Genomic DNA, 20239 nt, shown 5'->3' with positions numbered 1-20239 from the left:
TAGGTTTATCTTATAATAACTTCATATACAAATGGTATTCTATTCTCTAATTTGGCATTCACAAAATATAAGAAAGCGCTCTATATAACATTTATTTCTTATTTATCATCATTTTAAGATTATCTAAGGTTTATGATATTAAATCACGGATAAATTACACCAAAAGCTCAATAATTATTTTTGAGAGCGTTATAAATTTTTTATAAAATAATCATATTCTTTATAAAAAATTCTCTATAATAGTTTTCTCTATAAAATAATTCTCTTTAAACATAAAAAATTCTCTATAATAGTTTTCTCTATAATAGTTTTCTCTATAAAATAATTCTCTTTAAACGACATTCTCTTTAATTGTTTTCTCTGTAAAATACATTCTCTATAAAATAATTCTCTATAAAAAAATTCTCTTTAAACGACATTCTCTTTAATTGTTTTCTCTGTAAAAGTTTCTCTGTAAAATACATTCTCTATAAAATAATTCTCTTTAAACGACATTCTCTTTAATTGTTTTCTCTGTAAAAGTTTCTCTGTAAAATACATTCTCTATTAAATAATTCTCTATAAAAAAATTCTCTTTAAACGACATTCTCTTTAATTGTTTTTTCTGTAAAAGTTTCTCTGTAAAATACATTCTCTATAAAATAATTCTCTATAAAATAATTCTCTATAAAATAATTCTCTATAAAATAATTCTCTATAAAATAATTCTCTACAAAATAATTCTCTTTAAACGACATTCTCTTTAATTGTTTTCTCTGTAAAAGTTTCTCTGTAAAATACATTCTCTATAAAATAATTCTCTATAAAAAAATTCTCTTTAAACGACATTCTCTTTAATTGTTTTCTCTGTAAAAGTTTCTCTGTAAAATACATTCTCTATAAAATAATTCTCTATAAAATAATTCTCTTTAAACGACATTCTCTTTAATTGTTTTCTCTGTAAAAGTTTCTCTGTAAAATACATTCTCTATTAAATAATTCTCTATAAAAAAATTCTCTTTAGACGACATTCTCTTTAAATGTTTTCTCTGTAAAAGTTTCTCTGTAAAATACATTCTCTATTAAATAATTCTCTATAAAAAAATTCTCTTTAAACGACATTCTCTTTAATTGTTTTCTCTGTAAAAGTTTCTCTGTAAATGTTTTCTCTGTAATGGTTTCTCTGTAATGACGCGATACCTTACAATATTACCATACACAATAATATCATTCTAATAAATAAGATATCACAGAAAAATTTTATCGAAAATATAATGTTTGTAAAAATTTTGTTTTGTTAAATTAATCGTTAAAGTAATATAATTTTATTGTTTAACTGACCATGAAAAGGGTATTTGGATTTTGTAGTGTACTTTTGGTTGAGTGGCCCTAAAAAGGGCCTTTGGGTGTTATGGCCCTAAAAAGGGCCTTTGGATAAATAATTCTGAAATAAATTAGTGCCTACTGGTTAATTTTTATGTAGGAACTATAATAACTAGGCTCTAGTTCTATCTGATCTAGATCTTTTAGATTGACACGGTTTTTTAGATCCTATTGGTTGAATTAATGTCAATCCACCACATGTCGAGGTAATTATTTTTCGTTTATTTGTACTATGTGATTTAAGCACATTTAAAATTACTTTTTTACGTTGATCATCACTTATCTGGTCCCATTCATGACGAATCTTTGTCACGTCATAGTTAAATAATAATTTCCCATACCAAGAAGGGCTCTTTCAAAATCTTTTTCTTGTGCTAAACTTAATTCATAAATTTTATTGACCATCATATGCACAGGTGTTGTAGAATCTCGGTTAAATTTTATTTTTAACACATTATTTAAAGATTCGCAGTTATTGTTTGTATAAAAATAAGATACCTTATTTTTTAAAGGTAAATATACATATAAAAATAAATTATTTTTTAAACTGGCATCTATATGTTTCAATAATTTAATAAACTGTTTATCTCTACAATAATCTCGCAGTTTTTCAACCTTTTCTCCAAAGATTTTATCACTTAATGAAAATACAAGTCCTTCTTTGCCAAAAATTTTAGTTACAATATTTTCCCTTGTCCTTGAATCCATTCCCTCTTTATCCTGTAAAAATAAGTTTAGAATCTTTTTCATATGATAGGTACATAATATATGTGTAGAATTACTAAAATTCTTTCTTAACGAAGTTATTAAGACTAGCTCCTCATCGCTGCCGAATATAAGATTTTCAACATTTATTTTAATTTTTTTTGAAGATTCCAAGTGCGAAAAGAAAATGTTAAAAGTTTCATAATCAGAGCTGCCATGCAAAAATATAGGACCAAAGAATATAGGATGATCCTGTGAATATTTAGACATGAGCACTTGATTCTTGAAAACTGTTGTCGTCACAAACAAGGGACCTAAATTATAAGTTTTATCAACACCTATAATACTAGGAAAATCTTGAGAACAAATATATTTGATATTATCTAACATTAAACCAGTATATAATATTAGTGAACTAACTCTGTCTGGGCTTATGTCCATTTTTTTTAATATTGGATATTTGTGAATATTTTTTAGTAATTCATTTATCTGGTCAGAAATTTTTTTTAAATAACAAGAATCATTTTTATGCAATTCGTTAAATTGTATATTACGAATTTGTTTGATATCTCTGGGAGTAAAATAATTTTCTTTATTGGCTATTAAATCTTGGTACACGTCTTTTGAAGGCTGATGCACTAACTTTTCCTTAATTTGTCGCATTATACATACTGGGGTACGACTATAAACCCGTGGAAACAACCCTGGATATGTTCCTATGTATTCAACTATAAATATAGATTCAATAAGATGAACTGAGCTGTTTAAATATTTATCTAAATGGCATATTCTTCTTTTATACGTTTCACAATTTTTCAATTTTGTATAATAACGATTTAAAATTACCAAATCCTCAAGATTTGGTTGTGATTTTGCTAAATATATGATTATATCATTTTGTCGTGGACTTGCCAAATAAGCCATCCTTATTAACCATAGGACCACTGCTAGTTGTATTATCATTGATATTTATACTATAGTAATTTTTTATTGTAACTATGGATGTACCAGTCCACGCTCCACAGTCATCGCTATTCACTAATTTTTTACCCTTTTCTTTCTGAATCATATTGTCTTTATTACTTATTGTAAATATAACATTGTTTTTGATACCCGTTGGTATTGATTAGTGTCTAGAAACTTGGCCAATGAAAAAATAGGTAAGCTGTTACTAACAATTGACGATAAATTAGTAATAGTTGGAGAATTATTGTTAACTGAAGATGGAAATATGAATGGTGAATCATTAAGGATAGCTGGCATCAAAACGGGTGATAAACAAGCGATACTAGATGGGGAATTGATTAGAGGTTGAAAGATATGTGGAGGATTATTGTCAACAGAAATTGGAGAATCGAATAGTAAATCATCATCAGATAAAATAGTTAGTAAATAGCTAATAATAGGCGGATATTCGATTGTAGGTGGAAAAATATGTTGGGAATTATTCTTAACTAATGGAAATATAAAAGGTGCTACATCAATTATAGGTGATGAATGACTAATAATTGGTGGAGGACTCGATGGTAATGATTGTAAGTAACAGAAATGATTTGGTTTAAAATTCGCCAATTTATCAGGGTAATTTAAACTCGACCACATATAAACTAAGTTAATTGAACTTGTTCTTCTTACGGCCCACCCATATACTGGTGTGGTATAGGCGCTATACATCCCACGATTAGAAAGTGGACAATAAGATTGAAATGCTTTTCGCAAAGCTGCACTTGGTGCATAAAGATGCATTATTTGTGCCCAGCCTCCTACCATCAATGCATCATTTAAAATATGATTGTAATCAGTAGTGGAAATTCTTTCATCACTTATTGTTTTATTACTACTGTAAAATATATCATCTATATCATAATACTTTCTATTAATTATTATTTCAATTGCTGTCATTAGTCTCATGTAGAGATGTTCCTCCTCATGACCAAAAATTGCTAGAGACAAGCAACGATAAAAACAATTGCCATCCCCAATAACTTTTCTAGGCGTCTTCTAAAAGATGCCCCTGAAATGATTTTAACAACCTTTGAGAAATAAGGTCTTCCTCCCCAACTAAAAAATTATCATTACATTTAGTTGATAAATTGTAATGTAATCTGATAAGACTCAATTCATTTACTGCTGAATTAACTGAAAAATTAATCTGTAATCTAAGCAATGAAGAGCATGGCTTCACATCTATCTTCTCCATCAGTGACTTTTTTAAATAAGATTAATAATTAAAATTAAATATATTTATTCTTTCTGGTCATTCAAAGATAAAGGTCAACAAAATTAGACTGTTAACACTTTATAATTATTTGTTTTATACTGCTCAATATTGATTTGTAATCAGAGTTGTGCAGTACCACAAATACTTGTATCTAAAATGCAAGATATAAGATCCTTTTGTATCTTGTACTTAGTACCTTTTGACATTTTTAAGAAGATAGTAGTATCTGTATCTAAGATCCTTTATTCTGAAAAAAATCTTGCATCTTTTTCATTTTAATTTTCTTGACAAAAGATACAGATACTTTTTAATATTCATATTTAAAATTTTACATATCACAGCATATATCTTATTTTCTTCAAGAATATTGTATTAATTTCCTTATTCTTTTCCACCATATTTTAAATATATTGACAACCAAAATTAACTGAAAAAAATTTACAACTTATATTAAGATAAATGGATATAAAATAACCCAAACGAAATTAGTAAAGATTATATTTTATATATAAATGCAGGGATCAAAACTGAGCCTGAACCGTTATTTTTAATTGAACCTGAACCTTTATTTTTATCCGAACCTATATTCTTTTCGGTTTGGATCCCTGTATAAATGTAACTCGACAGAATATCATTACCAATTTTATGTAATATATTTTAATTTGCAGGATGGTAGTGAAGAAGAAGGTTGTGAAATTTAAGTTATATAAATAAGTTCCCATGAATCAAACCCTAATCTTAAAATTTTAAATGGAAATTTTTTTAAAATAAAAGTTAAAAAGGCTGGATATAAAATCTGTATAAACATAAAAATGATAAAGGGCTAAACACAAATTTTGTTAAACATATTAGAAATATATTATTTATGTGTGGCTATAAGGAGCATAGGTTTTCTTAAAAATTCAAGCTTAAGATGGTATGGACAAAATTTAAGAAAATATTTTCCAATGATTTGAATATAATGAGGCTTTTTTTGACATCAATATCACATCAATATTTTAAGATATGAATTGAGTCAGATTATAAAAAAGAATACTTTCAAAATATATTAATAAAAGAAGCCCTAAATGTAGTATCATAGTATATAATCAAGCTCAAACAATAACACCAATAGATTTAATATCTAATAAAGAAAATAATGATTTTTTTTTTGGTAAAACAAGTGTTGCTGAGTTCAATTGTACAAATAACATTGAATTGGAGGGTTTAAATTATATTATGAGATAGTTGAAATACATTATAAATGCTTAATTGTTATCTATCCAGTAAGGAAGATTTTTTATAAATATAATACTGCAATAAGTTCATCAGCTTCAATTGAAAGGTTATTTAGTTTTGGTACAATGCTATGTATGTCAAAATGGCAAAGGTCTAATACTAAATTATTTGAAAATTTTGATTATCTTATAATAAATCTATTTTAAATACTCTTTTGCAAATTAATATTTCAACTCCCATTAAAATACTAGTCTCCTTTCCCTATCTATGCTAAGAATGGGCTATTACTAAAATGCCTGATATATTAACTCATCATTAAATATTTTTTAATTATTGTAAATATTCATTCTTATTAAATGAATATGTTATGTTCTTCACAAATAAATAATAAAAACTGTATTTTATAAACTATTCTAATTTAATTGGTAATGATAATTTAAAAGTATATTGTATATAAGAAACTCTAATCAAGCAAAAGATACAAGTATCTTTTTGATATTTTGAAAAAGATACTAGTATCTGTATCTAAGTGAAGAAAAGTAAAAATATTATTTTTTAATCTACTTTATTCCTCTTTTTCATATCATTTATATAACATTTATACAAACTAAAATTAGAATATATATATTTTAAAAAAAGTTAACTTTAAAATAAAACTAAAACTCAAATAAAAATCAATTTGGATAATACACGTTAAAAAATACAATTCATATTATTCAATATTCTCCTTTATCTAAAAGAAGCCTTCTCATATTTCTTCTTGCTGTCATAGGGAGTTTGTTGTACAAATGGTATATCGTTTTAGTCATCAAGTTGTTTCATAAGTCATCGTAATCGTTGGCTTGTCCCAATCACTGGTTTGTTTAAATCGATTTTGCACGTTGGTTTGTTTAAATCGTAAGCTTGATATCCTTATCGTAAGTTATCCTTATAAATGGTAAATTTGTCATGTAGCTTGCTTGTAATGCTCAGTTGTTATTATTATCAGTAAGTTACGAATATAATTCATCAAGTTGGATATAAGAATAAGTGAAGAATGATAATAAGATTGTTATATAATATTTTTAGCGTTTTCATTTTTTGCGTTTTAGTGTAAGCGTTTTAATATTTAATTTACTTTATGCCTTTTAATTTAATTTATTTTATGCGTTTTAATATTTAATTTTTTATATTTTAAGTTCAGGCGCGTACGCAGGAATTTGGTCTGGGGGGGGGGGGGGGGGGGGGGGGATAATAAATTTTTTTAAGAAGTATTATTGTTATTTAAAAATATCAAGCATAAATTTATTAGGACTAATAACTCTTTCTAATACACAATTTTAAATTATATGAATTATAAAAAAATTATATATATAAACCGGCACATAAAAAAAATAAATGTGAATTAAAAATATAAAGTGAAGTTTAGCTATTAGATCATTGATTCGTGGTAGTGGGTATCTGAAATCTTCTAGAGCTGGGTTTAAGGTGTCCTTAAAATCAGCACAAAGCCTAATGCTCCCATTATCTTTGTAGAAGGCGGTAATAGGACTTGCCCATCGAACATCATTCACCGGCTCAATAATTTTATCATGTATCCATTTTTTAAGTTCATTGCTCACAAGATCAATTTTTGAATAAGGAATACGTCTAGGTGGTATAATTTTAGGTTGGGCATCTCTTTTTAAATGTAACTTGACACTTGCTTTGTTGATTGGCCCGTTAGCCAATTTGGATTCGCACCCTTTAATAATTTTTTTATTTAATCTTTATAATTTGTGTCAATATTTGCTATAAATTTATTTAAAATATTTTTGAAAATATTGATCCATGTACGTCCCAACAAGGCATTTTTCCTAGACTCAATGTCTACCGCTTGTAGATATTTTGAGATACCTTCATAAGTCACTTTAACTTGTGTAATACCGATGATCTTATTTAAATTTCCGCCATATGCGGTAAGTTGTAACTCGGATTTTTTAACATCTCTAATACCAAGTTTTTCAGCTAAACCATGAGGTATGATTGTATGTTTGGATCCTGTGTCAACTTGCATAGTTGTAATAATATCGTTCACTTTTAAAGTAGTCATAAATGCCTTATCTTTATTATTAAGCATGTCCCCAGATAAGTTGTTTATATTAAAATCGTTATCATATTTGTTCTTTGTAGAGTCGACTTTCTCTTCAATATTCATATTATGATCATTGTTGTTATATTGTATTTGCTTTCTCTAACTGTTGTCGCTACCTCTATAATTATTTGAATTGTTGTTATAGGATTGGTAATTATTACGATTTTTTTTACTATATTGGATCTGTTTTCTTTGGTTATTACCATAATTAGATTGATTATTATTGTTGTAGCGATAGTTGTTGTAGTTATAGTTATTATAATTATCGTGGTATCTCGAATTATTATTACCGTGATTCCTATCATAATATCTAAAATTATTATTATTGTCGTAATTCCTATTCCTATTTCTATTCCTATTATAATTATTATCTCTATTATCATAATTATTTCTAAAATTATTATCAGGTCTAAAATAATTATTATTGTCATTTCTATTATTAAAGTTTTTATCTTTATCAGACTTTTTATCGTGATTCATATAACTTATATTATCAATATCTGGTTTATCATTAATACTATCTAATCTACTTCCTATCTCCATCATTTTGTTTAAGGTTAAATTAGTATTTTTACTAAATTTATATTTTATTTTATCATTTAAGGTAGACGTTCTTAGTTTTTCTTTTATTCTGTTATCATCTACAAAATCACATTTTTTTATATAATTTTGATACTCTAATGTACCATTGCATAAAGTTCTCACTAGAATTCTGATATGATAAGTTGAATTTGTTGATTAAAATATTTTTATCCTGTATTGGTAAAAGGTATCCCAATTTCTTAATCACTATCTTAAGATCTAAAATCTCAGTATCTGAACAAATTGATTTAATATTATCAAACACATCATCAGATAAGTTATTAAGTAAAGTATTTATTTTAACGGAGTCCGGTAATGTGCTAGTCGAAAAGTAACTTAACACCCTATCTAAGTAAATCTCAGTGAGTGGTCCAATAAGTTTTGGGTACTTATAAGGTGTAAAATCAGGTAATTTTATGTCCATTTATTAATAATTTTTAAAAAATATCACATAAAAATAAAAATGACGACGTTTATATTTTTGTAAATATGCATTGGAGTTGTATAAACTCTGATTCATTGTAAGCAAAAAATTTTCCTTCCAATACCTCAAAGCAACGTAACATCTCTTTTAAACTAAAGAATTCAAAGGAGACATCTCCACTGACAGGTCCTCAATTATATTGGACATCACAATTATAAGTGAATTCCCAAAGTATATCATAGACCTAGACCTCGTGTGGTATGTTTATTAATTTAAAATAAAACATTGAAAATTATTTACCTTTCGAAAATTATCCACCTTTATATAGAATTGTGTGGGAAAAAAATTTTTTTTTTATTATTTATTTAATGTTTTTGCATGTTAAAGTGTTAAAACTCACCATTTAAAAAAAATGGAAGAGAAAAATTTCAAAAAAAAATATAACGCATAATGGCGAGTTTTTTTTGCCATCCTCAACCGGGATACCATGAAGAAAAGTAAAAATATTATTTTTTTAATCTACTTTATTTCTCTTTTTCATATCATTTATATAACATTTTTACAAATTAAAATTAGAATATATATACAAAAAAAAGTCAACTTTTAAATAAAAGTAAAACTAAAATAAAAATACATTTTGAATATACACGTTAAAAAATACAATTCATAATATTCAACACTAAGATTAATTTTTTCACATCTGTATCTAGATTCTTATTCCTGAGGACCTACCCATGTAATATAAATATTTTCTTACGTGATTATCCATTTCTGATTGAATATATTAAGTGTATTAGATATGACGATTAGAAAAAAATCTATAAAAATTAATATAATTTTGTTGAAAAGGATATAGCTTACTTGTTGTAATTGTATCTAATAAAATGAGGTAAAAAAAAGGTAAATGAATGAATGCCATCATGTGAAATATTTATATAAATATGATTCTAATTATAAAAATATAAATTATAATACTTAGATAAATCAAGATAAATAATATTTAAATTTTTTTTATTTAAATAGTAACTTGGTATTATTGAATATCATTTGACACAAAATATTATTTTATATCGTAATATTAACAATATACTTTACCAGCATGACTTTGTTTTAAATATTATACATAGCCCTCCACCATGCGTATTATGATAATTCAGCTTATTAAAATGAATCTTTAATGTTTTAAGAGTAAATTCTGATATATTTAAAATTTAATTATAAATATTTTAAATATAATTATATTAAAAGATTTAAACGATTTATTATGAGATAAAAGAAAATTCAACTATTAATGTATTATTATTATTATTGAATATATCTAATAATTTAATTTTTTATAAGTTATTTATATCATAGGAAAATGAATCTCACAACAAATAATAGATAATATAAAAAATTTTACCTTTACCTTGGCATTTGTAGTTTACCTTAGTATTTGCAGTTTAGTCAAACCGTATATTGGGTATAAATAAGTTAGTATCCACTTCTAACTCAAAAATTTTTAAAATGTCGAGTGGAGCACTCCAATTCTAGACCGATGACGTTTGTTTCTATAGTCAATATAATTTCTTCATCTTTTTTTCTGGAAAAAATAATTTTTACAAAATTTATTAATTCGTTGGAATGATCGAATAATAACATTATTATTTGTACAAATACGAATAATGAATTTAATATTACAAAATTACCAATATTGATAGTCAGAGTCCAGAAAGAAATAAATGACACGACTAAAAAAATAAAGAAAGTAAGCAAAAAATATAGTGATAAGAAAAAATATTGTAACAAAAATTGCAAAAAATAAAGTATTATAATAATTACTATGATAATAACCAGGCCATTTCCTTGGTTGAAATCTCTTAAAGGAACAAATACCTGGCTTATAAAATATCCTTTTAATCCTAATAGCCGTAACAACCTTGGGAGTTTATGATGTTGAGGCTTCTCACTCATAAAAATATAGGGGAAAAATGTATATATACCAAGATGTATAAGAAATTTTTAAAAATATTAATTTTGAGTATTTTGGCACCATATTTTTAACGGTCAATAGCTAGTAAACGGTAATGGTACAAATCGAGTTTGAAAGGGTGCAAATCAGTCTAACTGATAAACCATTGGAAATCCAAAAGAATTGCTATAACGGGGGGCTAACTTAACGCTATAATATAAGTTTAAAATTTGATTTCCGAAATAAATAATCGAGATAAAAATTAATTTGAACTATCATTAGGAAGAGAAAATGATTCACTATCGTGTAAGTTAAGAAATTTAAAAAACAAAAAAATTTGAGTGTTTTTTAATTTTGGCGCTAAAACCTTTACCCAACACAAATCTCTGTCTTTCAATCTGGAAAACTGTAATGGTACAAATTAAACTGAAAACGGTATAAATCATTCTCTATCGACCTATTCACTTTTTATTTTAAATTCAAAAGTTGGAGGGCTATCGTGAAGTTGGTTCCTTCTTTAAATATCTCAAAAACGGTGATGGTACAAATCGAACTGAAAGCGGTACAAATCAGTCCAACTGATAAACCATGGAAAATCCAAAAGTGAGGGGCCAACTTCACGGACCTTGAAATTAGAATAATTTCTTTAAAAATATACATTCGAATTTAGGGTTTTACCTTCATTCTCATTTATTTAGATTTTTGATCAATTCGAGACCCCAAAATGGAAAAAAAAAACTATTTATCATTTATATATTCTATTTATATAAAATAATAAATAATGTAAATCAATTATAAATTAAATCATTTTAAGGATATCGAATTCCATCTTTAATGAATTTTGTATTGTGAGAAAAAATTTGAAAAATTATATGTAAAATATAAATAACTGTTCAAAATACGCGTAATAGTAGCATTAACTTCGATTCTATTAATTGGTTAAGGATAATTTGATCGGTATTGAGTTTTGAGAATCCCAATTTTTTATGATCGGATTCAATTGTGGCGAATAGGGTGGTAGAAATATGATATTTTCACTTAATATTCACGCTTGGTGAATAGGAGCATTATCCAATATGAATTAAGTAGTAAAACTGTGGATATATGGCCGTGAAAGCCCCATCTAATTGTAAATTTTTTCAGTCCACTTATTCCTGTTGTGCATAGTACTAATATATTTTTTCCCTTGGAAGAAGGTAGTTTAAGGGCGCCCTTTTATAATGCGAAATAATATGGGTATTAAACCCTTTCCCGTCCAGAAAGAATAGACTTCTTTATTCCCTTCGAATGTGAATTACATCTGCAGCTTTCCTCAAGCGGGTTCTTTACCAACCTTTTTCCGACTATATCCTATTGATTTGATATATTTCAATATAGCAGAATCGCTCACTTTTAGATGCGATAAGTGTTTAAGTATATTTTTTATGGTATAGTCGTTATTATTACCAAACAATTCATTATTATTAGATTAAAGTTTTAATTATATAATTAGATAAAGGGTCATCGTAATATTAATGAAGTTTTACATTTGAAATGATTAACTGAACCAATAGATAAATGTAAATCATGGGAAATTATCTTTACGTTGGACTGACCATAAAATAGTCTGATCAGCCATATTTTAGATTTCAATTTTTTTTTCGTTCCAATTACCATTTTTTTCACAAACGAATAATAAGATCAAAATTTGATGGGTCTAATAAAGGTCACTCGTCAAAATTTGAATAATTATCACATAGGTTTGTAATGTCAGCTAAGCATCTAAGAGAATTCGATGGGATAGGTGAATATCAGATTAACAAAAGATAACTTTTTACAATAATTACGAAAGGTAGAATAATTACATAAAAATGTTTTATGAAAATATGCTACAAAAAATCATATTATTACTGTATATCTAAACTGTTATATTTACTTTCCACAATTTTTTTTAATATAATTCGTAGAGTATCTTAGTTTTTTTTGCCTATACAAAATATGTTTTTTTTCCTGTTGTGTTCTTAAATTTGTAAAAATAAAATTTTGTGTTGTCTTTTTATCGTCCAGTGTGTATAAATATGGAATATACAAATAGAATATTTTTTTTATTACCAATATGGCATCTCAATATAAGTTATCTCGTGATGTAATAATACGATCACTTGAAATGGATTATTTTGTTTTATGTTTGATTTACGATTTCCTTCAGATATATAGCCAAAAAACGAAATTAAGGAAAATTATTTTATTTATTATTTCAACGATGAATTATTTTACTTACCGAAAATTGTAAATTGAATGATAAATTTAGTATTGGAATTAAATAAAAACAAAATCCACTATCTTAACACTATCTTATAAATCCGCACTTTACTGTGGTGCGGTCTCTACCATCCCCTAAAATAAATTAAAAGAAAGTCGCCTTGTACTGCGGTGCGGAGAACTCCGTTCTTTATCTCATATTATAAATGGAAAACTGCCGTCTCGGTTATAATATTGGATATACTTGTATAATAAAGGTAACCGAATTTAAAGACGTGATTAATGACTAAGATTTAGACAAAACCAGGTCACCGTACCGATATCAAAATTCCTGGATTATATACAGTATTCGATTTCTCCCTACCGTTCGAACAGCTTGCTTACTCGACCCCGAACACATCACTAGCATTCAACGTGCAAATAATAGCTTATGATCAATAAGAGGACACAGATCATTACCTAAGTGTTTTCTTCTAATCCACTGGAATTAGAAGACACAAATTTGTTATCCTTATTTCTATCATAGTGCGGAGGACATATTCTATATATGGGTTGCTCCAAGACCTATGGCAAAACTATCCATGTGTTACATAAAAACAATTCCAACAGTCAACAATAATAATAAAGGCATAGTGAAAATAAACTCCGTGATCGTTTCCAAAGAAAGCGAAAACATAAAGGCTGGATCTTTAATAATTTTGGCCACCCAATGCGATTTAAGCCCGAGCTAGGACCTCTTACTTTCTTCACAATTTGGGGCTGGAATTCAATTATCGTAGGTATGAAGTAAATTAATTACGTCCGATAATGTGACATTTAGATAAAAGATTTGGTTAGCCAAACCTGGGAGTTAGCTGAAACATTAAATAATAACCACAAAATTTATAAAATACATGAGTATCTAACTAAATCACCAGTCAAATGTGTCCATATAGTTATCCATAACCCCCGAGATAGATCGTCACGAGTACATACTTTCCCTCACCACAACTATGAAGAAATAATGATCGAACATGCTATTACTGGGATCTTTGTACATTATCAGAATAACTGCTCAGAAAAATTTAATCTACAGCAACAAAAATGCCTTCCCATATTATCAAAATCCACCAATATTACCAAAACCTATCTTCCCGGCAATATCATTAACCAGATCAAATTCATACCCCAAAGAAATATGAACCCATAAATAATTTAAGTAGCAACATAAAAAATGAGGAAGATCAGCTCTTTATGGTAACCCTAAAAGTTTATAATATACTAATTAGTAAAAAAAACATACGAGTTTTACTGCAAACAAATACCTCTCCAAGAAACGAATATCATCCTAAAATCCTTCTCCTAACACACCATTCTACCTTGGGGATTCTTCAAAACATGGATAAATGAGGGGGAATATCATATACGAAACTTAATAGTAACCACCGATAACCACTCCTCTATTTTAAGTAATGATATACTAGCAAATTTACCTAAAATCATTCAAGAAATATTCCAAAACACTTGGATATTTCCTTATAGAAGTTGAAACAATCATAACAGTAAAATGAATCCAACATATCCTAAAAAGAGCTTTGAAAATGAATTATTCCACCGCCTGTTGCCATTCCTAAAAGATCACACCTATGGATGAATCACTAATGAACGTAAGCCTAAAACATAGATTTCCTGATCTCAAAGCTCCCAAATTGTTAAAGGTGAGGCATAAACGGAAGAACTTTGCTCGGCTACCCCAACGACTTAAAGCCGTGAACTAGGATCCCAACTATCCGTCTCTCAAATCAATAAAAAGCTTAGATCAATGGCCGTTGCCCTTGTCACCACGATAAAAGACCACCCAATAGTAACCGTAGATTCGAATATCAGCATTCCAGTTCCGGAGCCCCCCTCCCCAATTGTTAAGGAATACGCCTCAACTAAAGATCGTTGCCTTGCCACAATCTGAAATGGCACCTAACAGTCGAAGATACACCCCATCAAGCCCGGACAAAGTACATACCGACTCAAACACATCGATTATTAAGCCCTTTAATCTCGTGGTACCTAATTCTAAGCGGGGGAAAGAATGAATAGATTGTACACCGTGGAATACAATACTTGCTACCTCAACAGAACACCCGATGTTTTTAATCATTTCACCATTTTTTTTCCACGACTTATTTAAATAATATCATATTATGGATAATTTTTTCTCAGCTATTTGAAACTATGTTACAAAAGTACCCTCTTGAGTGAATAGTTATCCACCAGCTAATTTGACCCCGGGGAAGGCGAACTATTTACTGTCCACACATATTTTTTATATAATTATATAGTTTTTTTGTCAATACAAAATGTCTTTTCCCCCTCTGTGTTTGTAATTGTAAAAATATAATTAAGTGTTCTGTTAGTCCTTTTATCGAGGTAACAATGTTAACGCGAATAACATTTTAACCCTTTTAACTGTAAATACATTTTTGGAGAGGATGTATTTTTATATCTAATTTCTTATCTATGTTCATCTTTTAATAAAAGATTTCCTGGCTTGACATATTTTATAAAAAACGTTTTTTGCCCAAAAATTGTAAAAATAATTTAAAAAGCATATAAAAGATATTTTTTACAAAAAGGGACTTTAATAAGTTTCTGTTATTTGGAATAATATTTAATGAATAGTCGCAAAGAGGAAGAATAAAATGTACGTGTGCCTAAAATGGGCACACTCAAAATGTGCTATTTTTGATATAATTTTAAATATTCCTGTATTGCATTGATTAGTTTATATTTAAAATTGATGAATAGATATCAAAATTGCAATATTTTGTTCATTTAAAAACAATATAGTTTACTCAATTTTATTTTATCCACTTTACCCTGAAGCTTAGCCACTTTAACATAAGTATGGGGTAAAATGGCCCAATTCACAAAATTAAACTACACTTTTTTATTTTGTAGATATAGGATTTGGCTATTTACAAATCTATAATTTGGTCGGTTTTGTTTATATTTAAAAATTTTATGGCAAAAATGTAAAATACAATTGTTTCCCCGGTCTCCTCTACACAGATAGTTTATTTTGATGTTTTTTTTATCAATATGGCCAGTCTCATTTAGGTTACCTCGTGATATTATTGCCTGAAATGAATTAATATTATATTTTTTATGATGGATTATAAGATTTCTTTTAGATAAATAGGCAAAAAACGAAATTAAGGACGATTATTTTATTTTATTATTTCGAAGCTAAATTATTTTAGCAATAAATTAGACCTACAAAAATACGAATCGAATAATGGAATTATTCGTATTCGTTTAAATCGATTAATTCATTATTCATTATTCGTACGAATAGTAAAATGAGTATTCGATTCGATTCGACAAATATTCGATTCAATTCGAAAATTTTATTTAACCATAAATTAAAAAAGATAGAATATTAAATTTATTTTGTAAAACTTAACTATGGATAAAAGACAAACAAATTTTATTAGTAAGATAATATAGAAGCATATATATATATATAGTATTTTTATATATAATGTAGTAAAATCAATATAATATTCATATCATGTAGAAGACAAATATACCAATTAAACAATAAGTTTTTTCAAAAAGTAAAATTTATGATTTCTCCATCATCAAACGACGGAGAAATATCTGGTTCGCCTGTCATTCTTGACGGGATGGCTACTAGTTTATTATAATTGTATATGTGTTGTTAAATATGACCAAATTAAGATTAAAATTGAATATTATTTTTTTTAGTTTAAAAGATCAGTGTAATAAAAGATAAAAAAAAATCGGTAACGCAAAATGAAATTGTAAAGGACATATGTACTTTGTTAACATGTAAATTCGCTATTATAAAAAAAATGTATATAATGACAAGATTTTTGTATATAGAATATATAATAAAATTAGATTTTAAAATCAAAGAAGATATCTCCCGTTGCCTTCCATTAAATAAAAATGGTGGCAGCGTCGTTCCAAAGAGCCAGATATACAAATTACGTTCACGTTGCTTATTATGACGATATTGAAGACATGTAAGAGGTTTACGACTCAATAAATGGTCAACAAGCCGTAGATGATGAATGAAACAAATTTATTATAAATGCTAAAAGATATGAAAAATTTTAATCATTATAGAACAATTATTGTAAATTATATAAATTAAATATAGGTAACAATAAAATATTTTATAAATTTATTATGACAAAATCGTTATCAAATGTAAAAAGTAATGTAGAATATCCTACATTCAACAACAATATAGATACATACATTAAAAAGTTTGAAAATTTATTAAAGGACACGCAGATTCCCGAGGCAGAAAAGGCTAATGCGTTCATTCAAAGATTACCAGAAGAAGACTAATTGGCCTAGAATCCATTTGCGTTCCATCTGATTACAACGATTTGAAAACTTTACTGGAAAAATACAGACTAATACATCCCGATAAACCAATAGACACGTACAAAACGGAATTTAACGCAGCCGTTCAAAATAAAGGGGAAACATTCGGTAAATGGGTAACTAGACTATGTAAGTTGAATAATAAATGCAATTTTAAGGATCAAGAGAGAATAATTGAGAAGATAAAAATATCGTCAAGTAATAAAAAAATTCGGGAGCAGATATTGAAATTAGAAAATATAACTATTACAGACATATTAAGAATTGGGAGAGAGATAAATGATGGGGATGATTATGAAAATATAAATATTAAAATGGATAATATAAAAATAGAAGGTGAAGCAGCATCAACTTCGTCGATAAAGTTAGTACAAGGAGAAAAAGATGAAAAGAGAGAATCAAATAAACAAATAATAAAATACAATTCGAACACCAACGAATAGGAGTTATGGACAATCCTGGACACCTAGATACAACAATCATCAACAATGGCAAAATAATTACAATTACAGATATCAAGGTAATTACTATCCAAGACATCAGAATAATTATGAACCAAGGTATCATTGTCAAGATAATTTTCAGAGACCTGCAGAGGTACCATTTGCACGGCCCGGCCCGGTTTTAAATTTTTTAGGCCCGGCCCGGATTTAAAAATTTCAGGCCCGGCTCGGAATTTTTTAAAATTATATTCGACCTGGTATATACAAAAATTTACCTATGAGGTATTTTACCATATTTTTCAGCGAGTATTATCGCTTATTATTTAAAAAATGCATGTAAAAAGCTAATATTTTGAGAATATTATATTGAATTTATAAAAATTATAAAACTGTTATTTATAAAAATGGATATTTTGAGCATATACTATATTTTATATTGCATTTATAAAAATAAAACTAATATTCATAAAAATGGTAATAATATTTGTCATATACTATATTTTATATTACATTTAAAAAAAATAAAACTAATATTTAATTTATAATAATGGAAAATATTTTGAGAATATAATATATTGTATTTAATTTACTATTTAATTTATAAAATAAAAATAAATCGCTATTTAAAAAAATGCATGTATAATAAATAGTATTTTGAAAATATAATCTAATTGCACAATATTAATATAATTTATTTTATAATAAAAATTTTTAACAAAAGAAGGTAATTGTATTATATAATATTGTAAAAAAAAAATAATGAAAAATGTTGGATTAAAAACTTTCATGACTCAAGGTAAATATAATAAATGCAATAAATATTTGACAGTTTGCAAAGTAAAAAACCAGCATGATTGACGAAACCCTATACTCAAGAAAGATATTAAAAATTCACAAATTATCATGAAAAAAGAGAAGCATATTTACCTTTTCAGGTTGAAGATTACTTCTTCTTTCTTCAAGAATTCTCCCAGTAGTGGAAAAATTCCGCTCACAGCTTGCACTTAAAACAAGAATTGCCAATTTTGCTAAAATTGGAAATTCGCTTTGATGAGCCGCCCACCACTCTAACAAATTATCCACCTTAAATGTTTTATCTATTATTTATGTAATTATAATATTCATCATCGGGTATTGACATATTACCAGAATTACCATCGCCCCATTTGTCATAAAACGATTCAGTTTGTTTAACAACAGTCGTAATTTGACTGGTCGATGGTATTTCATTTACTTCCTGAGCCTCTTGTAATTTGATATAATCTTTTATATAGTTTTCCGTCATTTTGCGATCTGTCCTTGACTACATACGTAATTGCTTGAATTTGGGACAGAGAAAAAGAGAAATAAAATGATACTTGTGTAAAACAAATTTTTCAATTAAAAAATGCTTTATATTAAGTAAAATCAATTACAAACTTTAAGAAGTGATAATCCTTTATTTGATTGTTTTGGTAAAATATATTCTAAAAATTTAGATATGAATTATAAAAAAATATATTAATAATACTTGAATATTGGGGCTTATTTAAGATATTCCTTTATTTGATTGTTTTGGTAAAATAGGTTGTAAAAATTTAGATATGAATTATAAAAAAATATATTAATACTTTGAATAAATTTGCAGGAAATTAATAATTAGATCGATCTGTGGGTTGTTAGGTAGTGTTAACCATCACCCAATATTATATTAATCATAACTATAATATAATATAATCTTATAACCATTAACTCATAATTTAAAATTTTTATAAAAAATATTAAGGCCCATACAAATCTGAATACAATTACTTCGACCTTCCGGATATATTTTAAAAAAAATTTTTTAGGCCCGGCCCGGATATGTTTAAAAAAAATTTTTTAGGCCCGGCCCGGGTATATTTAAAAAATTTAAAATACGGCCCGGCCCTACCCGGGCCGGGTTTAGGGCCGGGCCTGCAGGTCTCTGATAATTTTAATAATAGATTTTACAACGACAGAGGATATTACACACCAAGATCGTATAATAGATTTTCGAGATTTAAAAATAATTATAATAATAATAATTACAATTTTAATAAATATTATGATGAGCTCAGGTTTAGACCTAGATAGAATGAATATCAACATTATCGTCATCAGAATTTCGATCATTCACGTAACAATCGATATCAAAACTATGAAAACGATAAACAAAGATACATGAATAAAGTTAATACAGTGAACATAGAAGAAATAAACAAGGAAAATAACGTCAAATCAGAAAACAAAGAAGTTGAGAAAATAAAAAACAAGGAATACAATCTATTCAGCTTGGATATCAACAATTTAAATTATGATAATAACAAAGAAAATGATGCATATAAAGTCACGTTATATTTAAATGACATACCAACTGTGATGCAAATAGATACAGGATCGCGATTTACAATATTACCGATAAATATTGCAAGAAAGATTGGGATAAAGATCTTAAATAAATCGGATAATAAATTAACTGAATATGACGGAAGAACAATAAAAGTGATGGGCAATGCCAATGTAAAAGCCAAATACGATGATAAAACCAAAATTTTGAATTCATATGTAGTACAGAGTGACAAGA

The 20239-nt window shown here is 27.1% G+C and overlaps 1 protein-coding gene across 1 annotated transcript; it reads right to left on the bottom strand.

The window, feature by feature from the left end:
* Positions 1–4057: 4057 nt before the first annotated feature.
* On the bottom strand, positions 4058–8165 carry LOC135929040 (GATA zinc finger domain-containing protein 4-like). The gene is made up of 4 exons (XM_065465534.1): positions 7724–8165; positions 7322–7669; positions 6865–7229; positions 4058–4273 (listed from the first exon to the last, which is right to left on the bottom strand). The coding sequence occupies exons 1-4, from the start codon at positions 8163–8165 to the stop codon at positions 4058–4060; spliced, it is 1371 nt and encodes a 456-aa protein (XP_065321606.1).
* Between the last annotated feature and the right edge of the window lie 12074 nt (positions 8166–20239).

Source organism: Gordionus sp. m RMFG-2023, chromosome 1 (genome assembly GCF_954871325.1).
Source record: "Gordionus sp. m RMFG-2023 chromosome 1, tfGorSpeb1-WG-v2, whole genome shotgun sequence".
NCBI lineage: Eukaryota > Metazoa > Nematomorpha > Gordioida > Chordodea > Parachordodidae > Gordionus > Gordionus sp. m RMFG-2023.
This window is presented reverse-complemented; position numbering and strand designations above follow the sequence as displayed.

What these genes read in the sequence shown, in the direction of transcription:
- LOC135929040 (XM_065465534.1), bottom strand. Translation starts at nt 8,165, where the DNA reads ATGATGGAGATAGGAAGTAGATTAGATAGTATTAATGATAAACCAGAT. An exon ending in TTATAGAGGTAGCGACAACA is followed by an intron (nt 7,670 to 7,723) that starts GTTAGAGAAAGC and finishes TGAATATTGAAG; the next exon opens with AGAAAGTCGACTCTACAAAG. An exon ending in TTTATTTTTTTTATGTGCCG is followed by an intron (nt 4,274 to 6,864) that starts GTTTATATATAT and finishes TATTTAAAAAAG; the next exon opens with TCACTGATGGAGAAGATAGA.